Below are 23,190 nucleotides of genomic sequence, written 5' to 3'. Positions count from 1 at the left end.
ATCTCTTCTTCATCTGCTTCCATTCCAGATATCTTCAACTGTTCCTACAAGTGCAGCACATCTGCTCTACTTTGGCACTGTGCAAACAGCTCTCCTTCCTTCCCTCAGCTTTGGAGGAGAAGAAAAAGACAAAATGAGAATGCAATGCCCGAAAGTACCAAAAATTTGGTATTGCAGCTATACCAAACAGCAGCAGCACCACAGCGCCCACACTAGACTAGACATACAGCTGCAAAACATCATCTATATTTAGAAGCCTACACAACAGTAGGAAAACAATGCCAACAGTTTCAAGCAGTGTAACCATATGAAAGGGAAAAGAGATCTTTGCCCATTAAACACCACACACAACTGTGCTGAAGAGAAAAAATTTATTGGTCCTTCAGATTTCCAATGATTGCTTGTATTAGATTCAGCAAATTCATTCAAATATTACATACAAAGGGTATCTTTCTGTCATTTGCAATGTTAGAGCTAGCTTAACATTCAGTGGAAATGTAAGGAATAAAAGCAACAAGATAATCTTCAAATTATTAGTAAAGTACATGATTTTTTTTCCCTATTTCAGCAAAACACTTGCAAAGGACTGGGTTCTGTGCTCATACCCATCTTCCATGAAGATGACTCTCGCATATCACAGAAGGCACTTGAAATTCCTGGAAGTTGGGGCATCAGAAGGAGGAGGGATCAGCTATCACTTGGATAACAATATGCTCATTTTTAGTAAGTGCAATACTGGTATAAACTCGAAGAGCCAGAAAGCATTAGGATATAAAAACTTAGCTAGCCATGCTAACTAAAGGGCTGCAAAGCTGGAGTACAAGGAATCTTTCGTGTCACTGTCACCATTACTCATCATTTCCACCACAGAGGAGCAGGAGTGCTTTCCTGTAGTCCCCAGACGTATCTTTCTGTTAATATAACAAACCAGTCACCATGAGTCACAGCCACAGAAATGTGAAGAAAAGCAACAGACAAGGACAACTCCAACAGATTATGCATTTGTCCCACCCACAGGAAATCTACTTGGATGACTCTCCACTCAGGAATGACGCAAGGAAATGCTCTGTCTCTTATGTTAGAGCTAAATTTACACAGACTTTCAGAAACACAAAAAAAAAGCTCTGAAAGCTTTACTAGAACTGAGCTACTCATTACATATTAGAATGCATTCTCCTGCAAGTGAGAAAGTCCAAAGGAGAAGCCCAAAGCAGCATCAACAACCTTTAAATGTGCAAAGTGCACCCAACATCACTTAGAAAGGTCCCAGCCCTGCTCCCTGTAAAAAATTGGAAGCTCTTGCTATGAATTCCACAGGACAGCTGTATGGGCCCGACTGACAGTGTCAAAAGCAACTCCACCCAGCCTAATTAAGAGAGCATAATGTCAAGAACGGCAACAGAAAATCATAAAAACCAGTGCTTGAAAATAAAACAAAATACCCCAAAAAAATTCATAGAAAAAAAAGCATTTTGGCTTCAACCTTGCAGCAACAGCTGTCTCTGGATTTCTTGCTGCTTCTTTCCCTTCCTGCTTCTTTCCATCCACTCAAAGGAGATTATGATTCAGACTAATTCCACAGTGAAATGCTTTACACTCTGAAATGGTGCAAAAGGTTCCACTCCGCAATCCAAGATTTAAACTTCAGTCTCACAATAATACAAACTCCCAACCTCAATATCATTTCTCTGGAGCCAGCACCCTCCCTGAAGCACTGAAAACCAGAAGGAACCCAAACAAGAAAAAGGAAACGAAGCTAAAAATGGTGTATGAGTAATTGCAATTTCAGAAAACCACATCTGCTCTCCACATAAACACTGGAAAGAAACATTTAGCTTTTCACAGGAAGTGCCCCCCACCTAAGTGACACAATGTGTACTTCACAAAACTGCAGACCAACCACCACTGCTGTCAGAGTGCACTGTGTTGTCCAGTTCTACTCACACCCACCCCTCCTATAAAAATAAACAGTGAAACAATGACATCTAAATCTCCTGTTTTCCCTGACGATAGAAGAGTAATTTTACCTGAATCATTTGATACAATGATTTTGCAAAATTCTTTCTGAATTCTTGTCTAATATCCCACAGATCAATTTCACTTCTTGAAACCATGACTCTGATCAGGGTATCGTCATCAGTGCCAGCCCCCTAAAAGAGAAAATTTTAAATAATATTAAAATGTGAGCTTGTTCTGGACAGATGCTGTAACAGAACAGCAAACAACCAGGGTGCAACATAAAAGCTCCAACTGCAACAACTGGTGTCTCCAAACACTCTTGCATTACATTTCTACTCCAAAGCAGAGGATAGCTGGGACAGTATCACAAGACACTCACGCTGCAATGTGGAGAGCAGAGGACCAACCGTGCAAGGTGCTCTAATTCCTGGACTTCTATAAAGTGCCGTATGGTTAAGCCTCTTATTTCATGTTTCATTTCACAGGCTTCAACTGTGAATGCCCATATAATTTTAAAATAATCCAGTTCCAAGATTACACAGTAGTATATATAGCTGGCCGCCACAATCAGAGTCACATGCAAATCACCCTTTCAACAGAGTCTGAGGCTGCAGAATCACAGTCTGTTCTGGAATCAGGTATATAAATCCTAACAATGACTAATACAAAGCATGTAACATTGTACAGCAAGACACAGGCAGAACAACTCATTTCACAAATCATCCAGCTGTTCATTACAAAGGCAAACTCCATAAACCTTTTCCAACCACACAAACATGCTGCACTCTTTCATTCAGCTTTATTGCTTTAAATATTTTAAGTTCCTGTGCTGGCAGGCCATGCCAGACTAACACCCTGACCCCTCCAGCTCAGACAAGTCAGACTCCACACAAGCTGAAGCAATACAAATTTTCATAGGCTGACCTGCTAATGCACCTCAAGGAAGGACTTGGCAGAGCCCCCACGATCATCTTCAGCCTAACGTCCAGGGTCACTCAATCCTTCGACTGGGCGAAATATTCTTGGATTACATCTAACAATGCCCTAAAGCTGCTCAAAAGTTATGCCGTGAGTCCAGTGGTTTCTGAGTAGGATTTGACATTAGAATCCAGTAAAAGCAAGGCTCTGCCCCACCTAATTACAAAAGCAAACTCTGCTAATTGTAGAAATCTGCCATGCCAAACTGATAAATTAAGAAGTACAAACTCTTCTGCCAAAGTAATAGGTGCTGAAGACCTTTCTTATCTGATGTGCTTAATTATTTTTCTTTATATTGAAAAAAAAAAAAACAACTGGGGATCTCACCAGCAGACGTTAATCAGGCCCCTCGTAATAGAAGTGTACAAGAATCTAAAACCTACAGGAAAAGATTTTCTACTGCACTTTTTAAAAAATAAAAATTAATAAGTAGATAAATAAAAAGAAAGTAATCCTCTTTGTACAGCTCAGCATACTGGTATAATATTTCGTATTTACCACCTGAACCCTATTTTACATTGGTATCTACTATAAAAGCAGTAAAGCAGCTTTTAAAAATTAAGCTATCTTAATCTCTTTTCACTAATTCTCATGGTGACACCACATCAACACAGCCATCTCGTGACAAACATACTTCAGTGCTCTTCAGCAAGGGGAAGGGAAGAATTCTTCAGGGAAGCTGATAACTTGCTCAAAAACAATGGACTACCTACCTCAGGCTTAATTAATATTAGCCCCTGTGAGTTAAAAGTACAGTTTTCCCTGCTTGTCTCTTCCCATCCAAGATAAGGCAAAACCAACAGAAACAGCTGTGCTGCTGATGGGTTTCCCCTGCAGAATCTTTGGTAGCTGTTTAAACCTCTGCCCGGTTTCTGAGTTTCTTTTCCTTCACAAAATGGGATGGATGGTCATCAAACACGTTTCAAAGCTAATCACATGTTCAGTGTGTAAATACTCATCTCCAAAACAAAGAGCGCTAAATTTGCACAATCTACAGTTCAGGTTCTGGGCATCGTTACTTCCTCAGTACATCCACCCCCTAAAGACACCGTAGCCTTTATCTAGTTTGAAGTGCCCAGTGGAACTAGCCAGACATTTTCCAATGTAACAAGATTAAGTCCAAAAACAGTTGATGAGACTGATGTTTCCTGTAGAAGATTTACAGTCTGACAAACTTAGGATGAACTCAAAGAAAAGGTTATGAATCATTTGTATCCTCTCCCAGACCTGCATTCCCCAAACCTTTCACAGATGCTTAGTGATACAGTATACTATTGGCAGGTACAGTGGAAGAAGAAATGAAGAACAAGCGAAAGGGAGAGGAATTGGAACTGGGGGAGATGGAAAGTGACGTATGGAAAACATGTACATACCTTCATGGAATAATACAGAGTCTCAGCAAAATAGGCAGGCACGCTTCGGATGCATTTCACTGAAAAAGAGGCAAAGGATTAAAGTACTGATTGTTATTCAATACATTCTTGATTCTCTCATTCTCTCCAGTGTGGATAATCAAGCATACAGCTGTAAGCTAGTCTGTTCCTCTGCTAAAACTCTTTGGGTTCTAGAAGTAAGAATGCACCATCTATTTCCAATAGGAAAGACACTTTGCTAGTCAAATTCTAATCCCAGTTACACATCTCCGATGACACTGTCCTAAATGAGACACTGGGAATACAAACAAAGGCAGAGTTTTGTCTCACTTTCTGACAGAGGTGCACATGACTGAACAGAATACAGTTCACCACTACCTCCTGGCCCACTTCCCCCCTGCCCTCCCATTCCATTAAAGGAAGAATAAAGGCTTTTCTCTAAATAACAAAAAGAGATCCCAGGTGATTAACTTTAAAAAGTTTTCATGCCACTTCCTGTAACAACTGCAATTTAAGGAGGCCTGGGAGTAAATGAAGGCGGCCATTTCTATATCTATTAAGACTTAATTACCAACTGCCAAAAGCAGCTTCTCCAAATCACCAGAGGTTTCACGATCAATGGTCTCTTCAATTTGAAAGCCGGAAATAGTCATGTATTTGTCAAACACTGCAAAACAGAAAGTGGGTTTAGTCACCTGTACAGTCAGCACTTCTCCCAGTATCCTCCTCAGTACAGGTTAATGCCACCTGTCACTCATTATCCACAATTAAAATGCTATCATCCACTCATTCTTCCCTCTGGCCTGTTCTAAATACCTATTTCCTACCAGACTGCTACTATACAACACATTTCTGCACCTGCGGAGGAAAAACCCTGTGCTCCAGCACATGCTGGGGGCCAACCAGCTGGAAAGGAGCTGTGCAGAAAAGGAGCTGGGAGTCCTGGTGGGCCCAGGTTGCGCATGGGGCAGCAGTGCACCCTTGCGAAGAAGGGCAATGGTACCCTGGGCTGTGTGAGGAGGAGTGTTGCCAGCAGGTGGAGGGAGGTGATCCTTATCTATCTACTCAGCACTGGTGAGGCCACACCTGGAGTGCGGGGTCCACTTCTGAGCTCCCCAGTACAAGAGGCATGTGGAGCAACTGAAGTGAGTCCAGTGAAGGACCTCTCCTATAAGGAAAGGCTGAGAGAGCTCAAGGGGCTCAAGAAGGTGTCTCATCAATACATACAAATATGTGAAGGGAGGGTGTAGAAAAGATGGACCCAGGCTCTTTTCAGTGGTGCCTAGTGTCAGGGCAAGTGGCAATGGGCACAGGGGGCTCTGTCTGAACAGGAAAAACACTTTTTTCCTGTATGGGTGACACAGTACTGGCACAGGTTGCCCAGGGAAGTTGTAGTCCTTGGAGATGCACAAAAGCCATCTGGACATGGTCCTGGGCAGCCTGCTCTAGGTAGCCCTGCTCAAACAGGGTTGGACAAGATGACCTCCAGAGGCCCCTTCCAACCTCAACCACTCTGTGACACATCCAGTGAAAGTGTGCAGGGATAAGAGGAAAAGGGAAAGAAGAGAAGCTGTAGAAAGTAACAAGCATTTTTCCCATGGTGAAGCTATCATTTATCCTGAATTTAAGGTCTTGTCTACACTGGGTTACTACGTCAAACTCACTTCATACAAACTGGCCTACTGGCAATCTGTTCAGGTCTGTCTTCATGAACATCCATAAGACCCCAGTTTTCTATGAAATCTTACACTTCTGCCATGCTAAGTAAATGTTCAATGTATCAAACCAAACTTTAGGATTACTGTAACATAAATAAAGGCAAAAAACTCAACAGTAAAATCCTTTGAAAATCCAAATGAATCCAAATATTCAAAAGGAAAACAAAAAGATCAAAGTACCAAAGCAAAACTTACTGATCATTACTCCCAACGGCCTAAACAGCTTGGTAACTGTTCATAAGTGTATTTTAAGATGCAGGGGAAAAAATTAATGCCTCTTTATTAACAGCTAGTAAAGTATGCACCTATAAAAGGGTAGATCTTTTCAGGGCTGGATCTCCATCAGATTATAATGACTCATGACAGACACTCAGCATCACTTCTGTTGCCATAACCTCTTATCAAAAGGGAGAAAAAATAACAAAAATAAGCATCTAGGAAGAAACACGGCAGCTGTCCCTCAGATCTATTGCAGGAGATCACCACTGCTAGGGGGGAACTGAATTACAGGAAACAAAATTAAATGCATTATTAGACAGAGGGAAGATTAATGATTTCTGGGCTTGACAGGTGCAGTACCAGAAACAACTTTTATACCACTTCTACCACCAGCTGGATAATATTGAGACTTCAGGCAAAAGTTTTCAAGCACACATGAGCCATACTACCTACCCTTCCTTAAATGGGAAACACTTCGGGTTCCCAAGATGGTGATGAACTTTTCTTCATCTGTTCCCCATTTCAGCTCCCCAGCTCTAAACAAAACCTGTTGTAAATTCAAGAGGTCAAAACAGCAGTATTTGTTATGTGTCCACACACCCTGTTGAAAAGCTCTATTTGTCTCACTCTAAGGAGCATGAAACTTACTAACAAGCTATAGCTGAACAGAAAAAAACAAAATAAAATTGGCAGGTACTGAACTGATCTTACATAGAAATAAAGGGTTAAATTCTGAAAACGACTGCGAAAGCATTTACAAGAGTAATACTGTTTAAGGCCCTCAAATTGACTAGGTGCATAGTTCCTTCCAAAAGCCTGAAGTTTTCTGAAAATATGGTAATACAAGGGATCAAATCTAGTCCAAACACTGCTTCTTCTACTTTCTTTCCCCCTGCCCTTCCCCTTTTTCAAATCAGACCAGCAAAACTTTATTAAATGGCGACTCATACCAATGGGAGAACCATGCTAACTTCACTCAGGAGGAAGTTTTCCAGAAAGGAAGGGAAGTTCTATTTAGAAGCTCTGATTCGTGGGCTGCTAAGTTCTTAGTTATATGAAAACCAGATCTTAATCATTTAAAGTACATTCATTGCTCTTCAGGCAAGTCTTTCTTCAATGGAGACAATGACTGGCCCATTAGTAGCGTTTAGGAAAGTAAAGCAGTTCTAGAAGTTGGAATAAGCAACAGGAGGGGGCGAAAGAGAAAGAACAAAATAATTCAGGAAATAGAATTAGTTTTTTCCTGACACTCGGAAAGTTTTCTACAAATCACATGCTGAACACCAGGAGAAAGTTTTGTACATATCGTAGTATATAGTACTTTTTCTCCCTCCTCAGTGAGCAGAGGATAAGCAAACCGGTTACCACTTATATTCAGGCAATCAAGTATTCATTTAAAAAATCCCCACAAACAAATCTGCTGCATAGCAACACTGTTAGCCATCTATCTGTCCATACTGCAAAACCTGAATGGGATGTTATAAATTTCTGTTTATGTTAGTCCCATAACCCTATTCAAAACACATTTGTGACTGCTGCATGCTCTTCTTAATGGTACAGAGTACAAAGGGTGGAGTAAAGAAAAAAGAGCTATTAAGGCATTGCATGGATCTTTAGTTCAAATAATACATGCTGTTCTTCAAATGAATACCAGCACTCTCCACTCAGTAGCGAATGTGAAGTCTCAGCACAGCACTTAGTAACACCAGAAATGCATTTCTTTAGAGATGTTGCAAACGGTATTTTATGTGAGCTCTAAGTTTTTACCTGCCTTGCTGCTGTGCAATACCCAAAAATGTACGTCAATTGCATAATGTTAAAAAGTGATATTCAAAAAATCTCTTCAAAAGGTCTCTTTCAGGCATTCTCAGAAAAGTCTTGCAAGTTCCCTGAACACTCATACTGTCTTGTAGTATAGAATGCCCATTCTCCAACTGCTTTGAATTAGTGTTTAGTTATCACAGACAAAAAAAATTAAAAATCACCACTGAGCAAAAAGGTTGCCTTCTAATGTATCAAATACTTCCCAGAATATCACATTAGTCGGGAAAGATTTGGAAGCCAAAAACAGTCTCGCATTTGCACAGTCACATACCTCAATTCTGACCATCTGTACCTGGCAACAGTAATTACAAAATTCTCTGAATCTGTTCCAGCTATGTTAGCTGTTGAACGTAAAGGTATCAATAAAGAGAAATGTGACAGAAGACCCCAATGTATATAAACCACAGAAACCACTCAGAAAACCAGGACTTTTTCAGCATTTAGGTATGGTGCCTCCTAAATTTAGATGCTCATTTAAACTCAATTAAAGAGGCCAAAAGAAATCTACCTACCAAGGCCTGTGGTTCATGGGTGTCCTTAATTACATAAGCCCAACTAAAAGCAAGACTGCCACAATTTTATGGAACAATCTAGTTCATGATTGACACATTCCCCTCATTTTCAAGCTCCAATTTCCACAGGGTTCATTTTAATAGCAGGAGAACAATGCTTTCTGAATTTACAGAACAAAGGATAGGCCTGTGCCAGGAAAATTCATTTTGCCACTCTGCTATAAGGAGAATGTTTTATTGATCTGGTATTCTGCTTTTCCTCCTTGTCACCTTGAACAATCCATGTATTTTCTTTCATCTCAAATGACAATTTACCAGAGGAAACTGCCTAGCCCAGAGTTATCTGAAATAACCAAGAAGAAACATGCATTAAACATGTTATGTAATCAAATCGCTAAAATATTGACCATCACTACAACTAAGACAGACAATAGTATCTAGCAAGAGACTGCATCAAGGATACCAATTAACTGCTGGTATTCCCCTTCCTGTCTAGAGCAAAAGTTTAGTTATCAGTGACAACGTCACCACCAATACTTACAAAGGGCAATATGTGAGGTCCCAGAAATTCTTTAGAGGCAATTCTTACACTGTCATCTGGTTACAGGAAACCAGAACATTTCATATATTTTCTCTTTTTAGTATTTCACCCTCTATGGAAGCATCCCTCACTGAATACCATTAACATTTCACTATGATACATATATGACCCATGATATGTAAGGATTGAATTCAGAGAGAAGTTCAAGTCAGATATTAAGGAACAAACCATTAACACCACTGAGTTTTCCAGAAGCGGGTGTCTCAGCACACCACAAAGCCTCAGCAATCATCACTCTCTCCTTCAGTGATCTAATCGCTGTTCCATTCAGGCACCTTGCCAAGTAATAAACAAAGTAAGACATGCTTTACACTGAAACCTGAAAGTGCCCAAAATCTAACGTTTCATGTTTTGACACTTCTTTTTTCCAGAATGTATAAAAGAAGAAACACAGAGAACCTTAAAAATTTATCTCACACATTTGAATTCTAGCTGTATACTCTCTTTGCAAGGTAACTTGTGGAAACACCCCAAAACTCAAATCATTCACCCACCTGTGCATCCTGCTCAACAAGACCCTCATCAACTCTGCCATCAGGATCTCTGTTTGCCTAAAGAGAATTTTTAAAAGTTGTTAAACTGAAGAATCAAAAGTTGCATCAAAAAACAACTTACCTGTTATATTGAGCCTATAGAGTTACTGCAAGAAGTCAAGCCCTAATGCATCTTCTCCAAAATAACGTTATTTTTCCCTTCTGCTTGCACATGTCTTTATTAAATAAATGTTCTTTCCTATTGCCTTCAAAACCCCACACAGCAGGCATTCTGCTATACCCCTGAGCATCACAGTTGTTCTTCAATTCAGTGCTGTGGAAATGACCCATTAGCAGCTCAAGACTGATCCTGCAAGTCAGGGGAAGTGATTCCATTTCAGCATCAATCCTGTCTATCACCAGGTCTATCTAGAATCCTAGCTCAGAAAGCAGAAAGCGACAAGTGTACATCAGACAGGAAAAGATGTGAAAAATCATACACACATGCTTGCACACAGAGACACTGACCTGCAACAGGACCACCAGCAGTCTCTGAAAATAGCCTGATGTTTCTCCTGTGATCTTATCCTCCAAGTTGGCCTCATATTCTGCAAAAGAGCAATACCCATTCACCACCTTACAGACTTCCTCACTATTTTGAGGAGAAAGCAATGAAAAGCCAAAAGTTAATTTGACTCACGGCTTGTAGAATCATTTATCAGACACAGCTTTAACAACCAGGACATACTGTGCTTTCACTTACAACCTAACATTATTGTAAGAGAGGTGAAAAGGTAGCATCTCACACCTAGTATCAGGAGCAGATTACTCAAAATTTTTTTAAAATACAAAGTGATATGCATAGATTCAGCTCTTCAAAGAACTAAAGAGCATACAGATCAGGAGTTATGCTAAAATATAACAGTCTCACAACTGTACAACAATTGCAAGCCCAGAAAACTCTAGGACTAATAAATTTTGCCCTTGGAGACTCAAGTTTTGTCTCAAACTTTATTGAGATTTCAGAATTTCTGGTATGGCAGGAATCTGCTCAGAGGTAAAGGAAATGTGTTGAATTAAACACTGCCTTAAAAAAAACAACCCCACAATTGCAGAGCAAAAGCACATACTCCCTATGGACAGCCAAAAAGCTGCACCTGCTTTAGCACAAATGCATCTGAACAGAATGCTAAACAAAAGGCAAAAAATTACTTCTCATTTTCTGTGATACCAGTTTTCTAGTTTTCCATTACTAAAAAAACCCTTTCAGTTAAAGGGATGAAAATGACCGGTGAAGGGAAGAAATGCATTTGAAAGAATTCTAACTATAAAACACAAAACACCTTAACCTGCAGTCATAGCCCCGAAACAAAAAATACCTTAGTTTATAATCCAAACTGTAGTTTCTTTCACTATGAAGTTTTGCAACACAGCAGAACAAAATCGCACTTATGGACACACCCATCAGTTCACATAGACCTTATCTGAACTATGAGCTATAATCATGTAAGAGAACTGGATGTAGACCCTAGAATTTTATTTTATACTGAACTTTACCTTGCAGATAAACCTGTTTAATACTCTGCACTTCCGCAGGTGTTCTGGAGGCAAGAATTTCAGTCAACACTTTCTCATTGGTTCCTGCTCCCTGCAGGGGTGCAAGTATAAATCAGTTGATGGACTAACAAAAAGAAAACAAGAGTTCCCTTTGACAATCAAAAACAAGCATCAGCTTATCACTTGGACCAAATAAAGAGAAATTTTCTTCTTCTTTCTGGTATGTTGAGGGGTGGGTGGGTAGGGTGCACATTTGAAAGCATGTCTTCCAACTCTAAGTTAATTGCTTTCAAAACTAACGCAACATTTAATGAAGGCTCACTGCTGCTGGATCAGATGAGCCTTTCCATGTTCAAGCACACCCAGATATGCCTCAGTTCTTCACTCTTACAGTCATCGACATCAGGGTAAGTGAATGACTAGAGTAACAGTTTCCATTTTAGCTCTAGTTCATATACTGTCTTTCATCAACTAGTGCACAAATAAACACAGAGCCACCCACCAATGATCTTTACCCTTCTATGAACTGTGCTGTGTTAAACCCACCCTTTCTTCCACTGCAAACAAACACATTTTACAACAGAATTGCTAACCCAGATAATTTAAGATGCTACACTCCAATTACAGCAGGCACAACAGGCACTCTTTACTTTTACAAGGATAAAATTTACAAAAGCCAAGTCAGTATCTTGTTGCCACAAGTCTGAGTCTACCTTGCCTGTAAAAATAAGCCATTGCTCTTTACACTTCCCAAGAAGTCATTTCACAAAAGGAACACTGTAATACTGCACATTTTTTGCTTCAGCATGTTACTTACAACCCTTCCTGCAAGGAAAATCCCAATACCACCTGCATACAAAGATATCCAGTTGCATACAAGGATATTCAAAATATGAGTCTGCCAGGTTACATGTAATTGTTTTTAAAATACAGGTTGTTTCAAGAACATGTTTACTGCATAAGTGAGGCAGGCTCAGTTATATTAGTTCTAATCTAGAGCAGCAGCAGTGAAAATTTATAGGACAATCTTCAGCACAGACTTAATGCTCTTAGCTGAGTTGTTATCTTGAACAGAAGACTCTGTTATCGCATCTTCTTAACTGGTGATACCCACCTTAACTGAACTGCAGCCAGTATTGACAACTTTTCCTGTGCAGACACATTCTCTGAAATCCTGTGAGCTTGTGTTTAACATCATTCTTTGTAAGTGACAAGAACAAAACCACTCTTGTTTCACTATCTCTATTTTCCCTCCTACACCCATCTGTTCTGTCATTTCCCTGTCAGTCTTTGACTCCTGAGTCAACAAGAGGAGTTTGGGAATACATTTTTTTCCTTTTAGTCAACAAGGCCTTTATCAATTTCTTTGTCAAGTGCCATGTCCCCTTCCCCCACTGCATATAAAGAGTTTACAGAAAATTTCCAGGATTAAAGTTTCTGTTGTCAGAGATACTATTTGCTGGGTCATGGGTTCACAAGCACTAGCTTGCACAGTTACCTACATATTAACCAGTTGGTCATCAAGGACCTTGGCAGTTTACGTGTAAGTGTCACCCAGCCAAGCACTACCTGACACTAGTCAAGTTCAATGTCCTCTACTTTCATCAACAGGTTCTGTCAATAATCCAGGGACATGTAAGTCCAGAATTTCCACACACTGATGATATCAGACAAGTGTGACAGAGGGGCAGGGGAAAAAAAAGGACTAATGGAAGAAAACACACTAAAATATCTACACATACAGACTGTAAATTTTTTACCTGGCCTTCCCAGAAAGGCACTGGATGCATTCAGCTAAAGAGAAATGTTATAAAGGTAACACTGCAGGGCTATCAACTCTTCCTTCTGCATTATTGCAGAATTTCCCTTGTGATACTGTATTATACAACAACTTTAATGAAATGCTTTGAACTAATTTGCAGCCTAGGCATAGAGCTATATAGCTATTAAACCTAGGCTGCTCACAGCACAAAAATCTAGTGTCTGCTGGACTGCAGCAGCAAAACGAATGTAAAAACAACATGTACATTTACCCGTATTTAAATCAGAAGGAGTAAGTCATATGCTATATAGATTTTAATCTGCATCTACAGTAACACTGTTCTCTTAAGATTACATAGTTTCTAATAAAAATAATTTCAAATAAAACATTATACAGACTACATTTCTAAACTACCTGTAACGAGTTATCAGGATGAATAAGAAACCAGGCAAAACCATGGTATTAGCAATAATAGCTGGTGTTCGCATAACATTCCTAATTTTTTTAAAAAAGGCTACTTCTATTAGCATTCCTCTTACCAGCCAGGAGATCATTCCTAAGAAACAAGAAAGCAACAAACATTTCATATAATGTATTTATTTCCTTCCCTCACTCCTCTTACCTTGATGGCATGCTTCAGTGCATGAGCATCAAAAATATATGTTGGTCTCATCAAAGATACCATCAATGTTTCAAATTTGCCGGTAAGTTCTGATTTCAGGTCATCTACAAGATCCTAATGCAGAATAAACAGTGCTGTAATCAACAAAGACTACCCATTTTAAATGGATGCATGTGCATCTGCAAGTTAGAAGACTCTGAAGACAGCAACGGGTGCAAGGGCTCTTTTTAATAGGTACCTGAACTGAAACAAATGTAGCCAAATCAGGCACAAGGATACATGGGCATTTGGAGAACCAGAAACATACTGATTTTTTTTTCCAATACAGAAATTCTCCAAACCCTAGCTGTTCACTGAACTTGTTATTTGAAACAAAGGTTACCCAGCCAGAACATTAAAGGATCCAACAATGCTGGAGGAAAGAAACAAGCTGCCTCTGCTTTGAACTCACTCATGGCTTTATCTACCAATATATCTGGTTTTGTTCTCTCATGCTGTATTAGGCTGCTTTATTTCTGTCACATTTTCTAGCTTTAGAAAATTCTTTTCCTGCTATCACCTTACTTTGCAGACCTTGCATCAAAATAGTTGATAACTCCTCCCATACTGAGAATGAGATCAGTATTAGAAATATATTAACAGGAAACTATAGGAGCTTTTGCACAAAACCCCACCTCAGACATACTGGACCAAAAGAGGGGAAAATGAAGTAACTTCCTTGTGCTGACCTAAAGGGAATATTCTAACTTAGTCAGCAATTAAGGATATGGCAGGATGGGGGAGAAGGGGAGACAGAAGGAAAATGAGATTTTCTTCAAAGGACCCGTTTACAGGGAACATGATGCATATGCCTCGCAGTTTTAAGTAATCATTACAAGCCACACTCAGCTCATTTCCAAAGGTATTTTTCTTCTCACCCTGCCAAATAAGGTTTTAAAAGCAGATGCAATTTCTTGACGCTGAGCATTGTTTCTGCTGGTAAGGATCTTCAGAACAGTTTCTTCATCAGTCCCTGAAGTTAAAAAGAACAAAGAGTTACAAAGACACTCTAAAAAACCAAATAGCAGTGGCACAAACCCAAAAGGCAGCAAAAGATGCTTTGAAAATAACAGTCTACTGACAAACAGCAGGAGCATTTAAATAACAAATGTCACCATACCCCAAGCTGAGCCACCAGGTTTGGTGTTCTGCTGTTGCAAAAATATGACTGGAGGACATACATGTTGTTTGTTCTCCATCAGTGCTCCGTTCCAGGCACTGCTCCCAGCTTCCCAAGCATCAGCTGGAACATTTAGTCGGAGTCTGTATTCTACATAGGAGTCTTGCCTTTGGGATCACTAAGGCATTTGCTCTAGACTAAACAATCCACTGACTCCCAGCAAAACTCAATCCAGTAATGCAAAACACCCCAGAGCACAGAAGTGCTGAGCTACTACCCATTTTATATACAACAGCCTGCAAGGTAGCCCTCACAGCACAGCGTCTTACTAGCCCTAGTGAATTTGCCAATAGGCCGAGGTGTATCCCATTCATGCTTCTCCCTGCAGGCAGCTTCAAAGCAAAGTAGCACATTAGGATTTGTTCTCACAGGGAAGTTTTGGGGCAGAAAGCTACAGTGTGAGTTTACAGACCACTTGTTAAGTCTACATTCATGCTGTGTGCTTGTATTCTTTGTTCACACTGTCACATGCTTCTGCACTTCCAGACTGAGGGGACTGTTGCACATCTTCCAAGCACAGAGCTTCTACTACACCATCATAATTCTCCATAGCTGTTGCCTGTAAATCCAGTCTAGCTTGCTGTGCAATAAGACTCTGTGCAGAGAACCCTGTGGAGTATCAATTTTTAATGGGGAATGGGCAAACCACGTTCTTTTTTTCCTTATGCTAACTTAAAAATAAACATCTTTGAGAGAAGCACAGTCAAAACTAGGACATGCCCAGACCCGAGCAGTCCTGGGGTTGTCATTCCATGGCATGTAGACACATGCCCGACCCTCATGTGCTAATATAAAAAAAAAGCTCTGAAAGGATATTTTCAAAGGAGTGAGAGCCCTTCCCTTTTCATAAAATATATTACTCTTACCCATTCCTTTCATGGCCTTACGAAGAGCTTCTGCATCAGCTCTGGCATCAAAAGGAGAGAAGGCTGTCACGGTGCCTCTCGTGTACTAGAGGGGGGAAAAAGGGGTGGGGGGAAAGGGAAGGAGCCATGAAATAGAAGATAGCATCTTCCGTTCTCCATACATGAGCTCAGACTAATTTTGAATCCACAATCCAAAAGATGATCACATTTTTTTTGCCATTGCCTGACTAAATAGCAGTCTGTGGGTATTTAAACACAGCTCATTCAAAAGGTACTACTATGGTTTTACTCAGCAGTACACCAGCTAAGTTCAGGTATATTCACATAATGGTGGTTTGCAGGATTGGTATTTACAACACTGGAGCCTGAATGCTAGAAAAGGACTAAGAAATTACCACTTGTTAAAGTAATTTGGAAAACAAATTGCACAAATCATGTATGCTGGAAAAGCTGCACAAAGATCCAAGACTTTTGGAAATGACAACTTCCTCCCCTCAAGACAAAACTGCTGGAGCTCTTAACCTGTATTCACATTGATTTTCTCCATCACGTTATAAAGGAGACCTACTGAACTCTGCAATGGCTTTCAATTTTTCATCGTGTTTCTTTTGACATAAGCAACTTTTTACTCGAGTGATTCAGCTACTTTCTCATAGTAGTTCACAGCTAAAAATAAAAACAGTTCAAACAAAAGGATAAATATCAGCCCATCCAAACACAAAAATAATTCCACTAGGTTTCCACAGAACATGGCTCTTCAGGGACTTTCTCTTTGGGCCTAACACAAAAGGATATTCATCACCCTTATGGAAAAATCTTGCCTTTATTTAAATATGACTGTTCAAGAACCTGTAACTGGATAGCACAGGAGTTAAGTTAGAAACTATAAAAGTTGAGCAATGGCCAAAAGGGGAAACAGCTGGGTTTTGTGAATAGGGAGGTTTTTCTAACAGCTGAAGAAGGGAAGTTTCTCAAAAGCATTGCGGTACAAAAGCAGTAATTGGTACAGGCAGGGCATTTTTCCACTCTCCAGAAAGAGCATGAGAGGACACCTACTGAGACTGGCACCAGATTACTTCACAGGCAGCACAGCCATCTGGCCTCTGTGATACAGCCTTTCCCTCAAGTTAGCAATTTCAGCCACACAGTGCTTCGGTTTCAAGTCAACGTACTCATCCAAAAAGAGAGAAAAGAGCAGGTGAGCACTAAGCAGAAACTGCCCCGAAGCACTGCTGCCTCTCAGGCCACCTGCATGTTACTGCCATCAGAGACTCTCTACCCCTCCCCATGACAGAAACAGTAATGATTAGGTTTACCTCCACGGTATTTCAGCAAACCAGAACACAAAGTATCACGGTGTTTAATAGCAACAACAAACTTCTTTCTGGTAGATGCTTTCCAGTATCCAGCGTACTTCAGAGGCATGGCAATTCCCCTGAAGCATTCTGCTTTTCTCATTACAAGCAAGTTTCCAGGCAGTATTTCAAATTTAGGCACAGCAACATGTACTTATTGCCATTTTCCCAGCTAATTCTAAAGGCTATCATGAAAAAATCTCAAGGATTTGGGACTCAGTTTTAAAAACTGGATTTAACTTGGTTAAACAGTTCAGTTAAAGACTGAAAAGCCTTTGTACTCCTCCTCCCTTATTACCATGCCCATCAGCATGGGGTAATTTAAAAGTGTGTTTCCTGCTGTTTTGTATCATATCATCTTAACATAACTAATATTATAGAACCACCACAATTCTCCTTTGTAAATTACCAATGGTCAACAGGTCTCAAGAGGAAATAGTGATTGGTCTTTAAGTTAAAAGTTTTCCTTTGCTTATCTTATTATAAGCAAGTGGAATTCCCCTTCACAATTCCTAAGTCTTGTGACAATGGGCCAACATTCCTCTATGGCTGTTTTAGACAACATGTGTGAAGACTAAATGCTAGATTAAATCTATCTCTGCATCATCCTTCTCATTTTTGTTAAGTAAGAAGAATCCTTCCATAACTCTCTTTTCCAAAGTACAGTGTGGAAAGCCTTCATACATACTAAGGTCCACATACAGTTCCTGAAAATCCTCCAGTGCAGCTGTAGTCTGAGTTTTCTTGATGTGAGCACCATTTGCATTCCAGGCATTCCCTTCTGACTGCACAGTATTTACTGGATTTTGGCTACTGACCTGCCACAATCACCCTCAATCAGTACCTGAGCTGCACCTAGCTGCAAACTAGAAGTATTGCTGTGGTTCTGCCATCCAGCACAACAAAAATCCACGTTACCTGGGCACCACAAAGACAGCAGCTATAACTGCAGAATCTCCAGCTACATCTGCTGCCCTTGATACTATACGCTGGTGCAAATAGAACACATCCACAGCAGGAACAAGCTTCGTATAAGACAAGCTCGGATACAGCTTTGTGGGCCCAAGTCCAACCTACAGTCTAACTGCCTGAAGAAGCCACGTATGGGTAGATGTGACATTGACAATAGTTGGGCCATTACTGGGAAAGCGTCAAGGCATTCCTAACTTTCACATCAGAAACCTACTCACCTAGCTTTTGAGAGCACTGCAGCAGGGCCCAGCAGTCAGGCTCTGGCAGGAAATACTCAGGCTCGCCATGTTTAACAACCACAAATCCATCTAAGACACCTCACTGTCCAGAAGGACCCTTATTAACTATTCCAGTCTCAATTTCTCATTTACAAAATCAATGGACAATGGCAGAAAGCTCTGCAGTGGCAACAAACTAGACCCCAGAGGGAAGAGCTGTCTCCTCCCTCCTTCCCAAACATGGCACTTTTTGGCCAAAGAGGGGGCAAGCATCTATTCTAAACTACCATCACTGCTTCAACCACTGAGGTCAACTTCCTGTCATGGAGAATCTACACAGGAGCTACAAACCAGACATTTCTAACAAAATAAAACATCCACACAAACAGTCTCTGACAAAAGCCAGACACTCATTTACCAGACAACTCAGCTACAGTTTCAACATTAAGTAGTTTAAACTTTATCAAAATGAACTGGTCCTTGCAGGTGGATCACAGCATCACAACTAAAGCCACTCTGACCTAATATGAGAAATGGTGAACTGAAAAACAACTATTTAAAGCTTATTTACAAACTTTGTAACTTTTTATAGAGGTAAATAAATTATCTTATTTTTAGTATCTCTAAGAATGTTCCTTGCCATTTATGCAAACAGATACACAATACCACTACAGCCTCATAGGTTTTTGTTTTGATTAGTAAACCTCCCACCCAGTAGAACCCAAAGCACATCAATGGCAAGAACTTGAATAGTCTTTGATACAAATCCTTTTGTAATCTGGAGTGATCCCTTTCTAAATAGTGACATCCAACACTGGGCAGTAAAATACAAAGAGAAGCACAACATGCAAGACCTCAACAGAAAGAATACTTCAAGACTGTAATATCCAAAACCTACCCACCTTCTTTCCTTTCTCCATTCCCCAATACACTGCCTGTTGTTAAGCAATCGTGTACTGCAAGCACAATTTGTGATCATACACTAGAAATAAACACCAGCTCCCATTTTCTCCAGACACCTACCAATGAGACTAACGAAGCCCCCAGATACACAATATTAGCGTGAAGAGGAAAGGCAGCGGGATAAAAAAAAAAGAAAGAAAATAAGAAGAAAAAAAAAGACTTCAAAGCAAGAGATGATCTTGCTTTAGAATTTATACCCCTCCAAATGAGGAAATACACATTGTCTGTTTTTGTTTATTCTGCTCTAGTAAATGTTTTCAGGAGAATATGTTAGTCTCATCAGGTAAGACGTTTCTAACCAGCACCTCAGAGCTACATAAACTTCTCCCAAGAGACAACCTGGCTTCACAATTTGAAGTCATGTGGCCACATATCCTGGCAACAGCATTATCTCTAAGATCAACAATAGCCACTTAACGAGGTTCCTTTTAGGTGTGTGTGTGTCGTGTCCCCCCCCCCCCCCCCCGAAAAGAACACAAAAGATTTCCCACCCACAAGATCCCATGTTTAGCCATTGTTAATACAAAGCATTATCAGCAAACTAAAGACCATACTTGAACTGATTCAGACTTCCCAGCTTCCCTGGTCCATACACACTCACTGCAAGTTCTCACCCATCAGATTTCCCACAGATGATGAGCTACTCCCTTTCAGTAGCATCTCATCAATTTGCCACTGGAAAGCCCAGTGTCCAGTGTAGAGAAGGTAGTATGTGATTTTATATTTTATTTATATTTAAAGCAACTGTCTGTTCACAAGATGGCACAGGAAAACTGTGGAGTGTTAAGAATGGAAATGGAGAAGGTTTTCCAACACACAGGGTTGAGGAACAGAGAAGGTATGCTATTTTCAGAAGACAGAAGAGAGCCCAGAAGGTCACATGCTGGAATAAATCAAAGACAGCCTTAAGATTTCCTACAGAAGAACACCCATCTTGCAGATAAAGCACAACACAGTGTTCACTGGTAAACTGAAAGCCTTTACAGCCATTGAAGACTACACAGAGGTCCCAGTTTAAACTGTGCTTTAAAACTAACATCATGCAAGGTAGATGTAAACATTTCATTACATTCGTACCGATATTTCAAGGGTAGTAGGATGCAAATTACATTGTGGATGGATGAATATAGACGCAGAGCTGACACAAATGCACAACTATAATGATGCCTCTCTAAGTCTGGTAATGCTTCAGATGTCCACTTCAACGAAAGTGGTAAACCCTGGTCAGCAGATTATATTCACATCTGGCCCACTAAATCTGAACTCCTGACAAAAAACTGAATTACACAACATCTGTGTTGAACTCTGAGTCAGTACACCACAGAAATACCAAAGATTGGGGGGGGGGGGGGGGGGGGGGGGGGGGGGGGGGAGAGAGAGAAGGGCAAACAGCAGCAATGTAGGAACTAATGCAGGGACATTTGCAAAAACACTCAAAGAACCTGTCCTCACAACTAACCACAACAAAGCCAAAGAGCTGCTTAGGACCCGATTCTGAAAAGTGTTCATACTTTGGAATGCGACACAGAACCCTCTTAAGCGCTACTGTAGCTGGTGATAACAATTTCTGTGCTCCAAGTCACACATGCACATTGGCAGAACAGGAACTCCCGATATGGCACACAAGCAGCCACACCTCCACCAGCAGCAAGCAACCCTTTCCAGGCAGTTTACAAATGGATACACAAAATATTCCTAACCTCACATTCAGGGAAAAATTTGGGAGTAGCAGACCAAACCAGATCAGTCCACAGCATGCAAGCAGCAAATATTCTCGTTGGTTTCTTTCCAGATTTCCAAATTAGCAAACACGGGGTAGCATTTCCAAGGCAGCCTAGGTGTTCACTGAGCAGGAAAAGATCATGCCATGTGCATCTATGCAGTAACAAAGACCACTACACATACAGATGTCTGAGAAAAGGCAGCTTGTTAGGACAGCAACACTTCTCCAAAGAAAGCAGATAAACACGGGCATGGAGAGACCAGCCTGCACCGTGCATTTTAACATGCAGTAGTTTTCCCACAAAATGAATGAACCTTTTTGTCCTGGACATGGAACACACAAAAATCCTCAGGTCTTGGGGGGGGGGGGGATAAAAAAAATCTTCCCATAACTGAACAAGAACAAATACTTCAATGACCAAGACTCCAACGATAACTTACCTTCTTCAAAGGATTTATTCTTCAGTTATGCACCTACACTTAGACTTCAGTAGACTGTGCTATGCAGCCTTTGTGAACTTGGAACCTTTGGCTGTACATATAACTAGCTGTTGTCAATTGACACTCAACATTTCGTGACTGACAGACATTTTAATTTCTTATCATTACTTCATGGTGCTTTTTGATTTTCATAAAGTGAACTACAGCCTACAAAGCTTTAACACTCCCAATCTTTCATGGCTGCATAATCGTACAGGCAAAGAGTACTACTGAAGTGGAAAGCAGCCCTCTGAACATGGAGGACAAGGCCTACCTAGTACAAGACCTCCTCGTTCCAGTGACTGCCACCTACCACCATCCACAGTTACAGTTAGTAACCCTGCCCAACCTCAGGCAATAGAAAATTCTACTACATTACGACAAGAGTAACTCATTTGCACTAGCGAAGAATGAAATACTCCCTTTACAAAGATCAAGAATTAAAGTTTGTGTCTCTGAGGAAAACAGAATTGCAAATTTCCATGCTTTTATTAAGAAGTTACCCACAAGCCTATAAGCAATGCTATATATACTGTAATAAAAGGCTGTCCAAGTAGATCTGTCTTGTTAGATGCCCTGCACTGGCATGGGTAGGGACCCCTGTTTTCCTAAGATGCATCCTGCAAACCAGGCCTGATACTTAAAGAAAGAAAAATCCCCTTTGCCCCTCAAAAAAACCCAAACAAACAAAAAAACCCAAAAAAACCCACACACCACAAAAAAAACTCCAAAACTTCAAGGATTTAGTGGAATAATATTTTTTTTTTATGCAGTACACTTTCTTCCTTTTAAAACTAAATCCAGACAGAATATGAGTAAATATTTACAGGAGTCTTAAAACACCACTAACCATTCCACTCATCAAGTTAAAATGAGACTACTACAACATTAGTGTGCAATTACCCCGACTTTTGTGAAGGTACTCATACAACTTGATGGCTTTCATTTCCTACAGCAGTTCAAAACCCATAAATATGCCATTAAACTCTCATTTTACTTTTCAGAGCACAGGCATTTGATGCAACTATAGAAACAATCACCAGAGTCCGCCCCGTTTTCCAAGCCTTCATCCAGGCTCAAACCACAGCGACTCAAGAGCTGCAAAGCAAAAAAAAAAAAAAAAGACCAAAGTACTGCACAATAGCTGCAGGGTTTCCAGAAAAATTCAAGTTAGACACAGATCAGCCCACGGGGCACAGCCACAGCAGTGGGGTTTTTTTTACTCCTTCCACCTCCAGTGGAAGGAGCCTCCACCCAGGCACAATATGAACACCCCAGGCACAATATAAACACAAGAGACCGAAAACTTGGCCAAATTAGTGGAAACTAGCAGAAAGAGAGAAAAAAGAAAAAAAAAAAAAGTTGTGCCTGACATGCGCCTTACATGATGAGCTACCCCGTCCCCTCCGCCCCTGCCCAGCGGGCTGCTTTAAGGGAGACCGAAAACAAATCTGGGGACAGACGGGACGAGGGTGTCCCGGGCCGGGCCGCGCTCACCTTCGCCATCCCTGGGGTCCGCCGGGCCGGGGCCGAGTCCGAGTCCGAATCCGAACCTGCAATGAGAGATACGCCAGTGAGCGCCCGCCCGGCCCCCCCCCTCGCTCCCCGCCGCGGGCCAGCGCCTTACCGCCTGCCGCTCCGCCGCGCCCGGGGCTTCCCGCAGCACTGAGCAGGGCGGGAGCTGCGCCGCTCGCCTCACCGGGGGCCGTGCCGGGCCAGCCCCACCCCGGGCGGCGGCCACGCTCTGGGCTGGGGAGGGCGGGCCCCGGGCCCGCTGTGCTGCGCGGCCCCCGCGGC

General features: G+C 41.1%; 1 protein-coding gene across 1 annotated transcript; it reads right to left on the bottom strand.

The window, feature by feature from the left end:
* Positions 1-357: 357 nt before the first annotated feature.
* On the bottom strand, positions 358-23,134 carry ANXA5 (annexin A5). Its single transcript, XM_080373606.1, has 13 exons — positions 23,021-23,134; positions 22,891-22,946; positions 15,684-15,768; positions 14,516-14,610; positions 13,599-13,712; positions 11,215-11,305; positions 10,186-10,265; positions 9,679-9,735; positions 6,701-6,794; positions 4,882-4,977; positions 4,311-4,369; positions 2,028-2,150; positions 358-911 (listed from the first exon to the last, which is right to left on the bottom strand). The coding sequence occupies exons 2-13, from the start codon at positions 22,897-22,899 to the stop codon at positions 849-851; spliced, it is 966 nt and encodes a 321-aa protein (XP_080229732.1). The 5' UTR covers positions 22,900-22,946; positions 23,021-23,134; the 3' UTR covers positions 358-848.
* Positions 23,135-23,190: the final 56 nt, after the last annotated feature.

Source organism: Falco punctatus (genome assembly GCF_963210335.1).
Source record: "Falco punctatus genome assembly, chromosome: 1".
Classification (NCBI taxonomy): domain Eukaryota; kingdom Metazoa; phylum Chordata; class Aves; order Falconiformes; family Falconidae; genus Falco; species Falco punctatus.
The sequence above is the reverse complement of the archived record's forward strand: the minus strand, read 5'-3'. Positions and strand labels throughout refer to the sequence as shown.